Below are 12988 nucleotides of genomic sequence, written 5' to 3'. Positions count from 1 at the left end.
ATCTGTGTATCCTCTGTAACAGCGCCTCGATGCCTCATGGGCTGCAAGTGCGCTTAACAAATGCAAATAAATAAATAAATAAATAAATGTGTACACAGAATGACATATAGTTGCATGCAAATCTACTTCTTTAGGCCAAGTTCATGTGTTTGTGTGGAAGGAGGAGGTGGATGGGGGACAAAAAGGCAGGATGGGCGAGAAGGGCCGGCGCCTGTCTTTCTGTATGCAGTGACAGTCTGGCACCGTTCTGTTGTGTTATGTTACTATGCTTTGACTGTGATGCTGTGTTGATTTGACAATGCTTTATAGAGCAATAAGGCCTCCGCACAGGACTGTGCGGCAGAGGGGGAATCTTTCAGGTTGCGAGCCAATAACGTGCACGCCAGTGCACCCAGAGATCGGCACTGAAGGGCTCGTCAGCCAACCATGCCAAAGTAGAGAAAATGGGTGTGCATCAACAGTGAATGTGCTCCAAAATGGGCTTGCCGGCTAGAGAAAGTAATCTGCACAGTGTGACGAATCATTGGATTTGATTACTTCTCCCCTGAGGAAAACCTCTTCTTGTAAGGCTAGGGAAGTGAGGCTGCTATGCAATATTGCCACTAGGGGTGGCGGGAACTCGCAGGGAGAGACTCCCCTCTAGGGGATAAGGACTCTGATTCTGGGAAGGAACTCCCTTTTTAGCTCACACGAGAGACGAAGAAAGAAATATCTATATTTAACACCAGAATCCTCCTATATGTGTTACTGCAATACTTGCCCTGAAGAAAGTCTATTTGGTACTGAGACCAGTAAACATCAAGGAGTAAGAAAGAATGAACAGTACCCTGACACTGAGACGAGGAAGCCCAATGGAGTTAGGCTGAGGCTGGCTCAAACACAAAGAAAAGACTATTCCCAGAACTTGGGGAAGCCTCTGCTGACCTCATAAAACTGGGAGTAGTTGAGCAAGCATGGAGGGAGACACAGGAGTTTCAAATGGGTTCTGCAAAGACCGAGACGTTGGCCTCCCGAGTGACAAGAAGTGCGGCAGCGGAACACCCATGGACAGAGAGCCTTCTTAGATGCTCTGGCCAGAACAGGCACCCCGTACGCTCGTAGGAAGCTGCAACCAAAAAACTGAGAGGCAAAACCTTTCTGTACTGAGGCATCAAGATGGTTGTACCCTGAGCAGTACCAACAAAGGAAGTAACCAAGAGAAGTGTCAGATACCAGCAGTATGGTTACCAGGAGGAGAAGACCGAGAGAGAAACCCAAGGAGAGATGCCAATCCGGTGATGCAAACCTGAACCCAAGAAGGTAACGGGAAGAGCAGGAGACCCGGGCAGAGGGGCGGCTGTGTTGCATGACTATACCCTAGCTGGCATAAGAAGAGTGAACCCAACTACAGGACTCCTCCTACTCATCCCAGTAGTAAAGAAAGTTAGAAAGAGTGAAGATAGCTATGGGACTTTTCTTACTCGTCCCAGTAGTAGTGAAGAAGGCAAGAGGGGTAAAATTAAACCTTGGGTACATCACATAGATCTTGTGGGGTTGGGGGGGGGGATTACAGAGATCCAGAAACATAAGAATTAGTCTAGTAGAGGAAGAAGCATGAATACCTAAGGAGAAAGTGTTCATTGATGGGTACAAGACACAGAAGAAGATATGGGCCAATACCCCAAAGCGGAACACTTTAAGGAAGGCAAGAGGATTACAAAATAGCATATGGACCATGCTATGTAAGAAATTAATGAACGGGTGAAGAAAATGGCAGAACGATATTCAAAGCTTTCATATTGAAACGGAACACTACGTTGGAAAGACATCTTTCCACCCCAGGAGAAGGGCGTCATTCTCCTGGTCTTTCGTTTGAACCCCTAGGTCCTTTAAGGGAAGTAACAATTTATTGGAGGGATGGAGACGCAGAATTTACTCTTGCACCAATAATAAGACCGACTCAGGAAGTTGGCAAAACATAGCTGTTTAATTATCAATTGTCAAGAGGGAGTACAACGGACAACCATGGACGTTTCACAGCATGTCTCTCAAAGCATTTCATACAAAACTATAGTAAAATCTCATCATCATTGACCTCATACTATGTGGCAAAATAAGGAAACCTACTTGGGATACTAATAGGACAGAGGGGAACACCTAGATATACTTTCTATGGGGGGGATAGGATTGTGATTGGGTCTCTATAGTCAGTGGACACCTATGCCCACCCCTACTGCAAGTCATCTTTGCTGTCACGAAATACACAACTTTTCATTGGCTCTTTAAACTATAGGGCTCTTTGCTACATGGCCTTCTATAATTGGTTGGCACGTTTGCACCCTTCTAGAATATTCCACTTGCTAGCCGCACTCAAGCTGGAACCCCAGGTGTCAGTGGGTGGACTTGACCATGACTCCCCACCCAATTATCCCAACATCCATCATCGCTCATGTCTTCTGCCATAAAGATTGTCTTTGAACTTGGCTTTGTAGAATAGAAGGGAGTGTGAACACGCTCTTATCGTCAAGTCTCGGTGTAGCTTGCCCATTTTCTATTTTTATCCAGACCATGTGACAGAAGACCATGCTTGAGCTCTTTTTCCTCATATTTAATGGTATTACATTAATAAAACTTGACACATGGCATCTTTTCTTTGCACCTGAACAAGGACTTGTCCCGCTTCTCATGCTCTTTGTATCTTTTGAAGATGGATAACCAGCTCTTGGCTACCCTGGCCCTTGACACTGGGCCAGGCATCCTTTGCGATTCTTCCTTGCTCGTCAGCTGTTTTTCTCTGGTGAGCCACACTTACAGCCCTTCTGTTCATGGGGGTCCTTGTTTGCTAAAGCCTGACGTGGAACATCCAGATTCTATATAATGGCGGCATTGCCTGCAACTCACTACGTATAGCCAGCCTTCACGATTACTTAGTCGTCTTGCATTACAGCATCGGTACAGTTATAAAATAGTTTGCACTTTCTTCGGTGCTCTTCACACGTGCCATCTCCACTTTGCACATAAAGTTTACTTGATTCTTTACTTCGTCATCAGATTCTATACGGTCTATTCACCTTCTCTCGACATCTCTTCTTGGTACGTTGCCTTTGCTTCATGTGACGTCACCAATCTTCGCTTTCATTCGTCTTTTGTGTGTCTTTAGGGATCTTCCTTAAGGGACCATTGGCTCTCCAAGGATACATGAAGGAAGGTTTTTGCAATGGATATCTTGTCTCAAAAGCTTTTCGTGTTATAGGCATCATTACTGGCGTTGTGCTGGTCATAATTTCTGGTTCCAAACATTTAAGGAAAACAAAGCCGGAACCTCCGGTAGGGGCATTTGTCTCCTCCTCTATAAGTTGGTCAGTGCTAGGGGTAGGTTCAGGATTGGGTAGTTTTGGGACTGAGGACAGACATTTGTTTTTGGACTACCACTGTCAACCAGCACCCTATGTTTAGTTGCGTTAGGTAGGGCAACACTTAGATTGGGAAAAGTTAGGCCTTTTCTCTATATTTTGAATAAAGTACAGTGAAAACATGGTGAACCCTGGTCTGGCTCATCCTTCTGACCCCCCACATAATTTATTTTATGTATTTATTTATTTGCATTTGTTAAGCGCACTTGCAGCCCATGGGCATCGAGGCGCTGTTACAGGAATATGCAAGAACTTTTGATTAAGGTTACAGATGTCTATTAGTTACAGAAGGCATAGACCGTGTGCGATACAGAGAAAATCAAGGTTACAGGCAAAGGCATATAGACAGTGGCTAGGTATACAGTTTGCATGAAGAGAATGAGACTCTAGATAAAGAGTTTGGTTTTGATGGCTTTCCGGAAGGCTTGCTGCAAGTCTATCCTTAAGTGAAAGGGAAGAGCATTCCAGTGGGTGGCTGCCAGGGTGGGGAAGCTAGAGCATACATAAGCGTAAACACCAGAGGTACCCATTTCATAAAATCACTTGGGAGGGGTTGTATAACAGAAATGCGAATTTGCCAAGACATAACTCCCTAACAAAATGTGCAAAATGTTTCATATTTCCCCCCCATTATGGTACAGTGTCTACCTGGTTTAACATGGACCATACCACTGGGTCGATATGAGACGAGATTCAGCCCAGTGCGAAAACTTGTTCGAGGATTAAATCGCAACTTTAGTTACGGCGCTGTGCTCCTTGCTGAATGCTAGCAGCACAAGATTTTATGACTTAATCAAGCAGTAAAATGAAGACGGCGATCGTGTAGGCGTCGTTATCCGATTGTGGCATCGGGTCCGAGCCATGGCGACCATTAGGTTGCAGTATCACTGTTGTCGCCATTCCAGAAGATGATAACTCCATACATGTTACTGACTTATAGAGTACTTTATGTGCAGTAGAAGCAATTGGAGCTCTATGTAGTGCAGTGAAGAAAATGGCGTCTGCTTATGAATAAAAGAAGCTATAGATATTGCTGCATTGCACAGAAAAAGACAGTCACCCCCTGATGAAATTCCTAGAATGTCAATATAAATCAGCCCCAAAGGAATGAAACATGTTGGGTTTTGTTTGTGCACTCAGAATAGCATGAATGGGAGAGAATGAGTCTGGCTAGTGAATGATTGATGTGTTTAATTCTTTACATAATATTGCACAGCACGGAGCACTTTATCAACTATAGGCGTGTTGACATTCTGTGACTGTCTTCTGATGTGTTTTTTTTACTGTTTTTATCTCAATGTATACTAATAAAATACGCTTTTTTAAACTGCTGTTATTACTGGCTGCAAAATTAGAGTTTGCATGTGATCGGCAAAGGACTGAGCTAATTGAAACTCATTGGTACATTTGGCCCATACTCTCTTGAAAAGATACAGGCCCATGAGCATGTTTGTCTAGTATTCAGGTCAACGCCCTTTTGATGGGCTGCTTTGTGTGTAGTTTTTTCATTGCCCTCGTGCCTCCCTTTGTTTTCATGCACTTGCAGCTCCACCGCCACACACTAGTCTCAAAGTGCCTAGACGTGTGTGTTTGTGCACAATGTTTAAGGCCACCGAGCACAGTCTTTGACTCAGCAGTGCTCAGGCTTTAACCCTTCTGCGGTGTCAGGGTGTCATGGTGAGCCTGGCGATGTTGAAACCATGCTCAACAAAACATGAAGGCAACGTCCTTCTGTTTGTATTCATATGCCCACGAACGTCCATGTTCTATAGACCGAAAAACTGGAAGGACATATTGCCCTTTAAATGGGTGTGGTTCCTCTGGGAGCAAAGCTGTGCAGGTTCTTGAGGCATGGTGGGAACTTAATGGAGATGGTCATGGCAGCGTGTGTGGAAGGACTCCTCTTTCGCTGGCCTCTTATGGATCCAGACTTTGTATAAGATTCTCGGACTGCGCTGCAGTTGCCTTGTCCTGTTGGCAGAGAGCAGAGTGCACATTTTTGGTACTAACAGGAGTGTATAGTCTGCTTGCCAGATTACATTTCCAGGTCTTCTTTGGGCCTTTTTGGCACCCTTGAGTGCTTCTCTTGTTCTCATTTTTTTATTTAAGTGCTTTGGGGGAGTGAGACGTGCCAATTTATGAACGTCTCAAGGAGCTTGGACACTAGAAATGTCTGCAAAATGACCTCGTGAAACATCAAATAATGTACCATGTAGTGAGTTGGTAAATTGGGCACCAGACTGCAGGGAGTACTATATATTTGGGTTCTGAAGTAATGCAGAGCAGGCTATAAGGACAACACTCTAGATAAGCAACAATCCATGATAAGGCCCTTGTACAGGCGACAAATGGCCCACTAGCACTCGGCGAGGGTCTCGATGCTCTAAGCAGGGCTTTTACCACACAGTAAAACCCTTGCTCCGAACCTCCTTGGGGCTGGAGGCCAGCATCTTACTTCGCTGGGTCCCAGGTAAGTGGTCCCTGTGGTCCCCCGCATCGCCCTCCCTTCCCCACACCCCTTTTTTCACATATTTAGATTCCCTCTGCCCAGGGTGGGACTGTGACATACAATTCTCTCGGGCACCAATGAAAAAGTTGCCCACCGTTGCAAATGGCAATTCATTGCTTTTGTGACATTGTTCGAATAATACCAAAGGGGAGTTTTTGTGATAAAATGTGAGGCAAATTGTGCATTTTAAAGAATATTTATTCAGCAGCACTGGTCAAAACTATTAGCCGCATAGCGAAGTAACTCATCAAACCGGCCCACATTGACCAAAATAACTGGCCCACACCAGCATTGGTGCCTATAGGCCAGTCCGAACCTGCCTCTGCCCCACTTACCTGGCGCTCCCGAGTCCCTCGCTGGCACCGGGAGCACTAGTGTTCCTGGCGCATTCCTCGGTGGCAATGACTGCCATGGAAAGGTAGAGGGGACTACGTGCAGTTTCCTTCTCCCCGATTCATGGAGGCCATCTTTTTTTGTCGTTTTTTTTCTCGAGTTGAGGAAAAAACACTGTTAGTACCCTGGTACACTTTAGGTGGCTGTATTGTTGTGAAATGTTAAAGATTTTCATTAACAAATATCCTTTGCAATATAGGCCTGGTGTTTTACTCTGTTAACTTGACGGTTGTTATATCACAACTTTCCTTTGTTATGAGGGGATGTTGTGTTGCTAGTTTTCAGTTAACCTGGTTGGGGTTCCTGGAAACAAATCACCTTTAATTCCATATTGGTTTGTTTAAAAAAAGAGATGTCCTGTAAACCCCCGAGCTCCCCCAAAAAAACAGCAAAGTAGAAATGCAGTTTGCAGTGTGTGCTTTAAGAAGTTGTGTGCAAACGGGTTCCATTCTAGCCCCCCTCCCAGCCAATCGGAATGCTAAGAATGCATTCCATAATCTGTTTTATAGACCTCATTGCAAACATTTTGATTGGAGGCGCAGCAGCCGGACGAGCAGCTCAGGAACAATTGGCTTACGTGCCGTTGAATTTTCCAAAGTAACCAACGGAAATGAAACACAAAAGGTGCACAGCATGTTACATGTTCATTAAATTACCAGACATGTGTAGCTTGTAGTGTTATCCCCTCTCCGCCCAATACAAAAGCTTTGCTTTTACTTGAACCACACCGTGTACTTATCACCTTTTAGTCCTCGGAGGGGTCTTGGGATATTGACCCTTTCCCAATTTATAACCCTCTGCTTTGGGTAATCACGTCTGAGAAAGTCAATAGCCCGTGATAACGACCTCTCCCTCAGTCATTAAGGCTGAAATCAGAATTAACAGTCATTTGGATCGCACCTTCCACGCGCAAGGTTGTGAAATAGAGATAGGGTAAGAAAGGCTCTCAGCCACATGTCTGTGATCCATGATGATGATGATGGTGGTGGTGGTGGTGATGATGAATATTGTGGGTTCATTTTACTGACTTGGGATCTTGGTTAAGGAAGGGCTGCTCATGCAGGGTACAATCGACCGAGGGCACCCTCTTCTTCAGGGAGGACGGTGACTCATGTATTATCGTTCAGTTCCACTGTACTGAATCCACCGATTGGGCAGCATTCCGGCTACTCAATGCATTTCATAGACAAACTCCCAGTTTGTGTTACTGTTCGAATGGAATGTGCTCTGGCATCCTTGCTATTTTTGGAGCCGTCTCAGTCTCTAGATGTCCCTCTACCTGCTACGATGGGCGGGATCCAAACTCTGGAATGCCTGTTGTTGTTGGAGATGGCCAGGCTGTGGAATGTGACTCCTGGATGTTCTCCTTAGTTCAGAGGCTGTAATACTGTGCCAGGTCCCCACTGTGCTAGTTTCAGATTGCCTGGACTCTTCCCTGCAATGGAAGAGCTAGTTTCGGTGGCCGCTTTCCCTTTTCTAAATGCTGGAGGTTAATGCCATTGCGACAAAATCACATTTCCGAGCAGCAGTTCTTATTCGGGGTGTTTCTAATGTGAGTTGGCATTGTTTGAGGATTCTGCAACTCCTTGAGGTTTCAGCGGGTTTGTGGATGGATATTACCAGTAGATGGAGATACTTTATGGCTGGTGTAACTGGAAAATGCTTGGGCTGACTGTTGAAGTTGGACAATGTTTTCTTGTGGTTTTTATAGAAGGAATTCTTTATAGCTGATGTGATTGGTGGATGTTTATTCATCACTCTTCTGAATGGTGGATGTGTTCTTGATTAGTGTGATTGATGGCTGTTTCTGGATGCTTCTGATGTTCAGAGAAGGCTTCCCAATGGCTGTTGTGGTCTATTGGTTGTTTCTGGGGGGTCCTAATGATTGGAGCAGGCTTCCCGGTGGCTGTTGTGACTGATGGGTGTTTCTAGATTGCTCTAATGATTGGAGAATGCTTGTCTGTCGCTTTTGGGATCGATGGGTGTTTCTGCATGGCTCCTATTTCGTAGAAGGCTTCTCAAGGACTATTGTGATTAAGGGGTGTTACTGGATGCTCCAATGATTGGAGAAAGCTTCTCAATTTCTTTTGTGATTAATGGGTGCTTCTGGATGGATCTAATGATTTGAGAAGGCTTATCTGTCGCTATTGGGATCGATTGGTGTTTATGAGTGGCTTGTATTTAGTAGAAGGCTTCGCAATGACTGCTGTGATTGATGGGTGTTACTGGACAGCTCTAATGATTGGAGAAGGCTTATTGATCACGAAAACGGCTGTAATTGATGGGTGTTCCTGGATGGCTCTAATGACTGGATAAGGCTTCTCTCACTGCTGTGATTGGTGGGTGTTACAGGATGGCTCTAATGATTGGACAAGGCTTCATGATCACTGCTGGCTGATGGGTGTTACAGGATGGCTCTAATGACTGGATAAGGCTCCTTGATCACTGCTGTGATTGATGGGTGTTACTGGGTGTCTCTAATGATTGACAAAGGCTTCTCTCACTGCTGTGATTGGTGGGTGTTACAGGATGGCTCTAATGATTGGCGAAGGCTTCTCTCACTGCTGTGAATGGTGGGTGTTACTGGATGTCTCTAATGATTGAATTCCTTCAGGATGTCATGGAGTCGCAAGAAATAGAGGTCATCAACATCCTCAAGCAACTTAAACCCTCCATGTGTAAAGGCGACATCTGCCCCCCACCCAAACCTACTCAAAGAATGCTCCGATGAACTTGCACCGCTCATCAAAGCCTTCATCAATGCGTCTGTCCCAGCCAACCTTAAAGAAGCTTGGGTTTGCCCGCTTCTAAAAAAAACACTAAACCCCTTATCACATAACAACTACCGCCCTATCACTACTGTACCCTTCCTTTTAAAAATCTTAGATAAGGCAGCTCACAATCAAATCCAAATATTTCTGGAAAAAAACTATATTTTAGGCAGAAGACAATCAGGATTCTGTAAGGGCCATGGCAAAGAAACCGCCCTCCTTGATCTTAAAAATCAAATTACATCCATCGTGGACAAAGGCAAACCGGCTCTCCTCCTTCTACTAGACCTCTCAACCGCTTTTGATCTTGTAGATCACAAGACCCTCAACTCACACCTTGTAAACTCAGCCCAGTTCACAAATAGAGCAGCCACATGGATCACCTCTTTCTTAAACGGCAGAGCCATGAAAGTGTTCTCCAGTTATGCGAATGCTACACCCACTACCATACACTGCGGAGTACCTCCGGGTTCTTGTATGGCCCCCACACTATACAACCTCTTCACTAAACCACTCTTTGACAAACTTGACTCCCTTGGCATAGCTTACACAAACTATGCCGATGACACGCAAGTCCTCCTCGCCTTTACAGGCTCCTACGACACAGACGCAGCGGCAATCCATCTCATATATGATGCAATTCAAGAATGGATGGCCACGAATGGACTCTGCCTCAATGGTGATAAAAGCGAGATTATCATCATAGGACCTAAAGAAATTCTAGCTAAGCTTGACCGCCAACTTCCCCATAGATAACACAGTCATCCCGGTCTCTCAGGCTGTCAAAATCTTAGGTGTCTACTTAGACTCCACACTGTCCATGACTCGGCAGGTTAATGCTATAGCCTCAGCCTCCGCACACACCACGAAACTCATCGATCAAGTTAAGCCTTATCTATCAAAACAAAACTGCCTTACTATAGCCACGGCCACCATAGGTGCTAAGCTTAATTACTGTAACGTCCTCCTTGCAGGCACATCTAACACTAGCCTAAATCGGCTCCAGGTTATTCAAAATAATGCCCTCAGAGAGGCCCTCAACATACCCAAAAGGGAACACATCACCCAAGCAAGACGTGAAGCACGTTGGCTCCCAGTAAAAGAACGTATCACTTTCAAGACCCTCACACTTACTCACAAATGCCTCTCACACAACGCCCCACCTTACCTCCAATACCATTGCACGAGAGACCTCCACACACGCAAAAAGACTCTCACTCCAACAATCTTTGCACCTCCACCATAAAAAGGAGCAGAGCAGGAGGCATTGGCTTCCCACACATCGCTCCTAAACTATGGAATGCCCTCCTGAACTCACTTAGAGCTGAACCCTCACTCCTAGCATTCAGGAAAGCTTTAAAAACCACCCTCTTCAACCAACCTCACCATGACAGTTAGGCTCACCCCCGCCACATGCTACGTATACTACTGCCCCGCTTCTTCCCTGTAACTAAGAATGTACTGTTTTGTTTCTTCTCTATGTATTACATACTATGTAACTAAGACTGTACATCGCCTATGTAACTAGCGCCCTGATGCCTATGGGCTGCTGTGCGCTCAACAAATGTGAATAAAATAAATAAATGAGGCTTCTCGATCAGTGCTGCGATTGATGGGTGTTGCTGGATGGCTCTAATGATTGGAGAAGGCATCTCGATCACTGCTGTGATTGGGTGTTACTGGATGGGTTCAATGATCGGTCAAGTGACGGAGTGTTTCCAGAGGGCCATAATGAATGAATGATATGTTTGGAGCTCTTGTCTTCGGATAAGATATCTGGGTGGCTTAGGGTGTTTGTTATTTTGTTGTGATTAGAGGACGTTTGTGGACGGTTGCTAATGACTGTCATGATTAGAAAATGTTGGTGTACGACTTCTCAAATGTATAAAGTGCCATGTGAAACATCCTAAGATCTTGATAGTTCTGCTCCTTTGACTGGGAGATGTAGCGCTGCCTATGTTTGGTAGATCTGCTCTTTGTGGGGGAAGTTTCAGATTTTCCTTGCGATTGATTTTGCACTGTTTTCCTGCTGGTAATTTCTCCTTTCTCATTGCAACACTTTCTCGCAGTCCGAAATGTGAAGACGGAGAAGATTTTCACAGGGTACTTGCGGGTGACCAATGTGAAATTTATGGACGCCTACGAGAATTCCAGCTCCCCTGAGTTTCTTATCCTTGCAAACAAAGTGAAAGATGTTGTGAGTACTACCTTACTTTGGATTAAAGCAATGTTACGCTTTACCACCACCTTGCTCCCGGAACTCTTTACAGATCAATCATTTCAGATTTGGGCAGTGCTCTGTTGTGTCCTGGAGACAAAGTCTGGGCGAATAATTCCTCCTGAAAGCAGAATTTACAAATTTCGGAATTAAGTCAAATGCGGATAACTTTCAGCAAAAGTTTGCCAATAAAGAAAGTACCTTTTGAGCTTAGTCCGTCAATGGACCAGATTAAACAATTTGGATTTCGGTTTAGGAAGAGCGTTTGTTTTCACCCCAAGGAAACTGTTTGGAATGAGCACCTTAATTTGGTCTCTGTGAGATTAGAAAAAGCATTTCATGCACCTCAAAGGATGCCCTGCACAAGTCCTCCTCTGCAGTAATCCTGAGGTGATCCCCATTACTCATGTAGCTCATCTACCATTCCTACCCTGGCCCCAATGTTTGGATTGGTTCCACAAATCAAGATGGCGGATTCCAAAGTGAATTCACGGTCCTGTTACTCAAGCGTTCAGAGCCCCTTTGCTTGGGTGTCCGGAGCCCCTTTGCTTGGGTGTCCGGAGCCCCTTTGCTTGGGTGTCCGGAGCCCCTTTGCTTGGGTGTCTGCAGCCCCTTTGCTTGGGTGTCTGCAGCCCCTTTGCCTGGGTGTCCGGAGTCCCTTTGCTCATCACCAAGTCCCGTGCCCCACCAGCTCCCTTCCGGTTTAGGCCACCATCCTTTGCCGTCACTAGTGGCTGGCTCAGTACGCAGCCTCCCACTGCAGCATGCTTTTGCTCCTATTTCCCCAAGCAGTCTCTTCCTGTTGCCCGTTCTCCACTTTTTCCCTGCCTCAGACAATGCCATCACAACATCCCTATTTCTACTTTCTGGCATCAGCGGCAATGGCCTGGCAATGTGGCATGCTGCCTGTGGCTTTTGGCTCTCCTAAAGGGCATTATCCTTTTTGGCATAATTCCCCACCTTCCAAATCCCAAAGGGTGCAAATACCTTAGCTCCCTGGGATGGGAGGTTCATGGCCATTAGTTATTATATGCTCTCCTTAATGGCCCTCGCTTCTCATTGGGCCATTGTCGGGGGTTCTGGCCCCCAATTGCCGTAAATCCTGCCTCCAGCAGTGTGTAGGGTTTTAATAGAATGTCTTGTGTGGTTGGTAGTTTTTTTTTTTTATAATGCGCTTAGTACCCAGAGGTTTCTAAGCGCAAACCCGGTGATCGCGTGATCCAAAGTGAGCGCGTTGCCCCTGAGCTATCCTCCTCGATTCCGTGTCCAGGGATTCGATTATTTCGAAATAAAATCCCTGACTTATCCCTTTAAAGTGGCTGCCCAGTGAATTATGTTGATATGTCCTTTCTTATATCTAACCCTCATCTGTGTTTTTGTTTTAGCTCAAGATGACCTACCAGAGCAACCCGGCCATATGGCCACACTTTCGGCAGGCGGATGTTACTGCTTTCAGGTATGTGTCTGCAGACTTGGCCAATGGCCCTACGTAGCATTGTACACACTGGGGAAACTTTCCTTCCATACAAGATCACCTCCTTAGCGTTGTCCTATAGCAAATGTGTCTGTGCCCTCTTGCCTTCTGTATTACGATGACCAACTAGAGGTAGGTAGGAAAGACCATCTATATATAACAACATGATGGAGCCGTGCTGCTGGGACGGACCAGCCTTCATGCGGACACTGCCCACAAGGTCGTTGAGCA

General features: G+C 45.5%; 1 protein-coding gene across 1 annotated transcript in view; it reads left to right on the top strand.

Annotated features, from left to right (window-relative positions):
- ST14 (ST14 transmembrane serine protease matriptase) overlaps positions 1 to 12988 on the top strand; it is a 182332-nt gene that overhangs the window by 102167 nt on the left and 67177 nt on the right. Inside the window, exons 3-4 of the mRNA XM_069614136.1 lie at positions 11135 to 11262; positions 12669 to 12739. Coding sequence (XP_069470237.1) covers positions 11135 to 11262; positions 12669 to 12739 — 199 coding nt within the window. The remainder of the gene's footprint in view (positions 1 to 11134; positions 11263 to 12668; positions 12740 to 12988) is intronic.

The sequence above is a fragment of the Ambystoma mexicanum genome, chromosome 9, assembly GCF_040938575.1.
Source record: "Ambystoma mexicanum isolate Mex_15411 chromosome 9, UKY_AmexF1_1, whole genome shotgun sequence".
Taxonomy (NCBI): Eukaryota; Metazoa; Chordata; class Amphibia; order Caudata; family Ambystomatidae; genus Ambystoma; species Ambystoma mexicanum.
The sequence above is the reverse complement of the archived record's forward strand: the minus strand, read 5'-3'. Positions and strand labels throughout refer to the sequence as shown.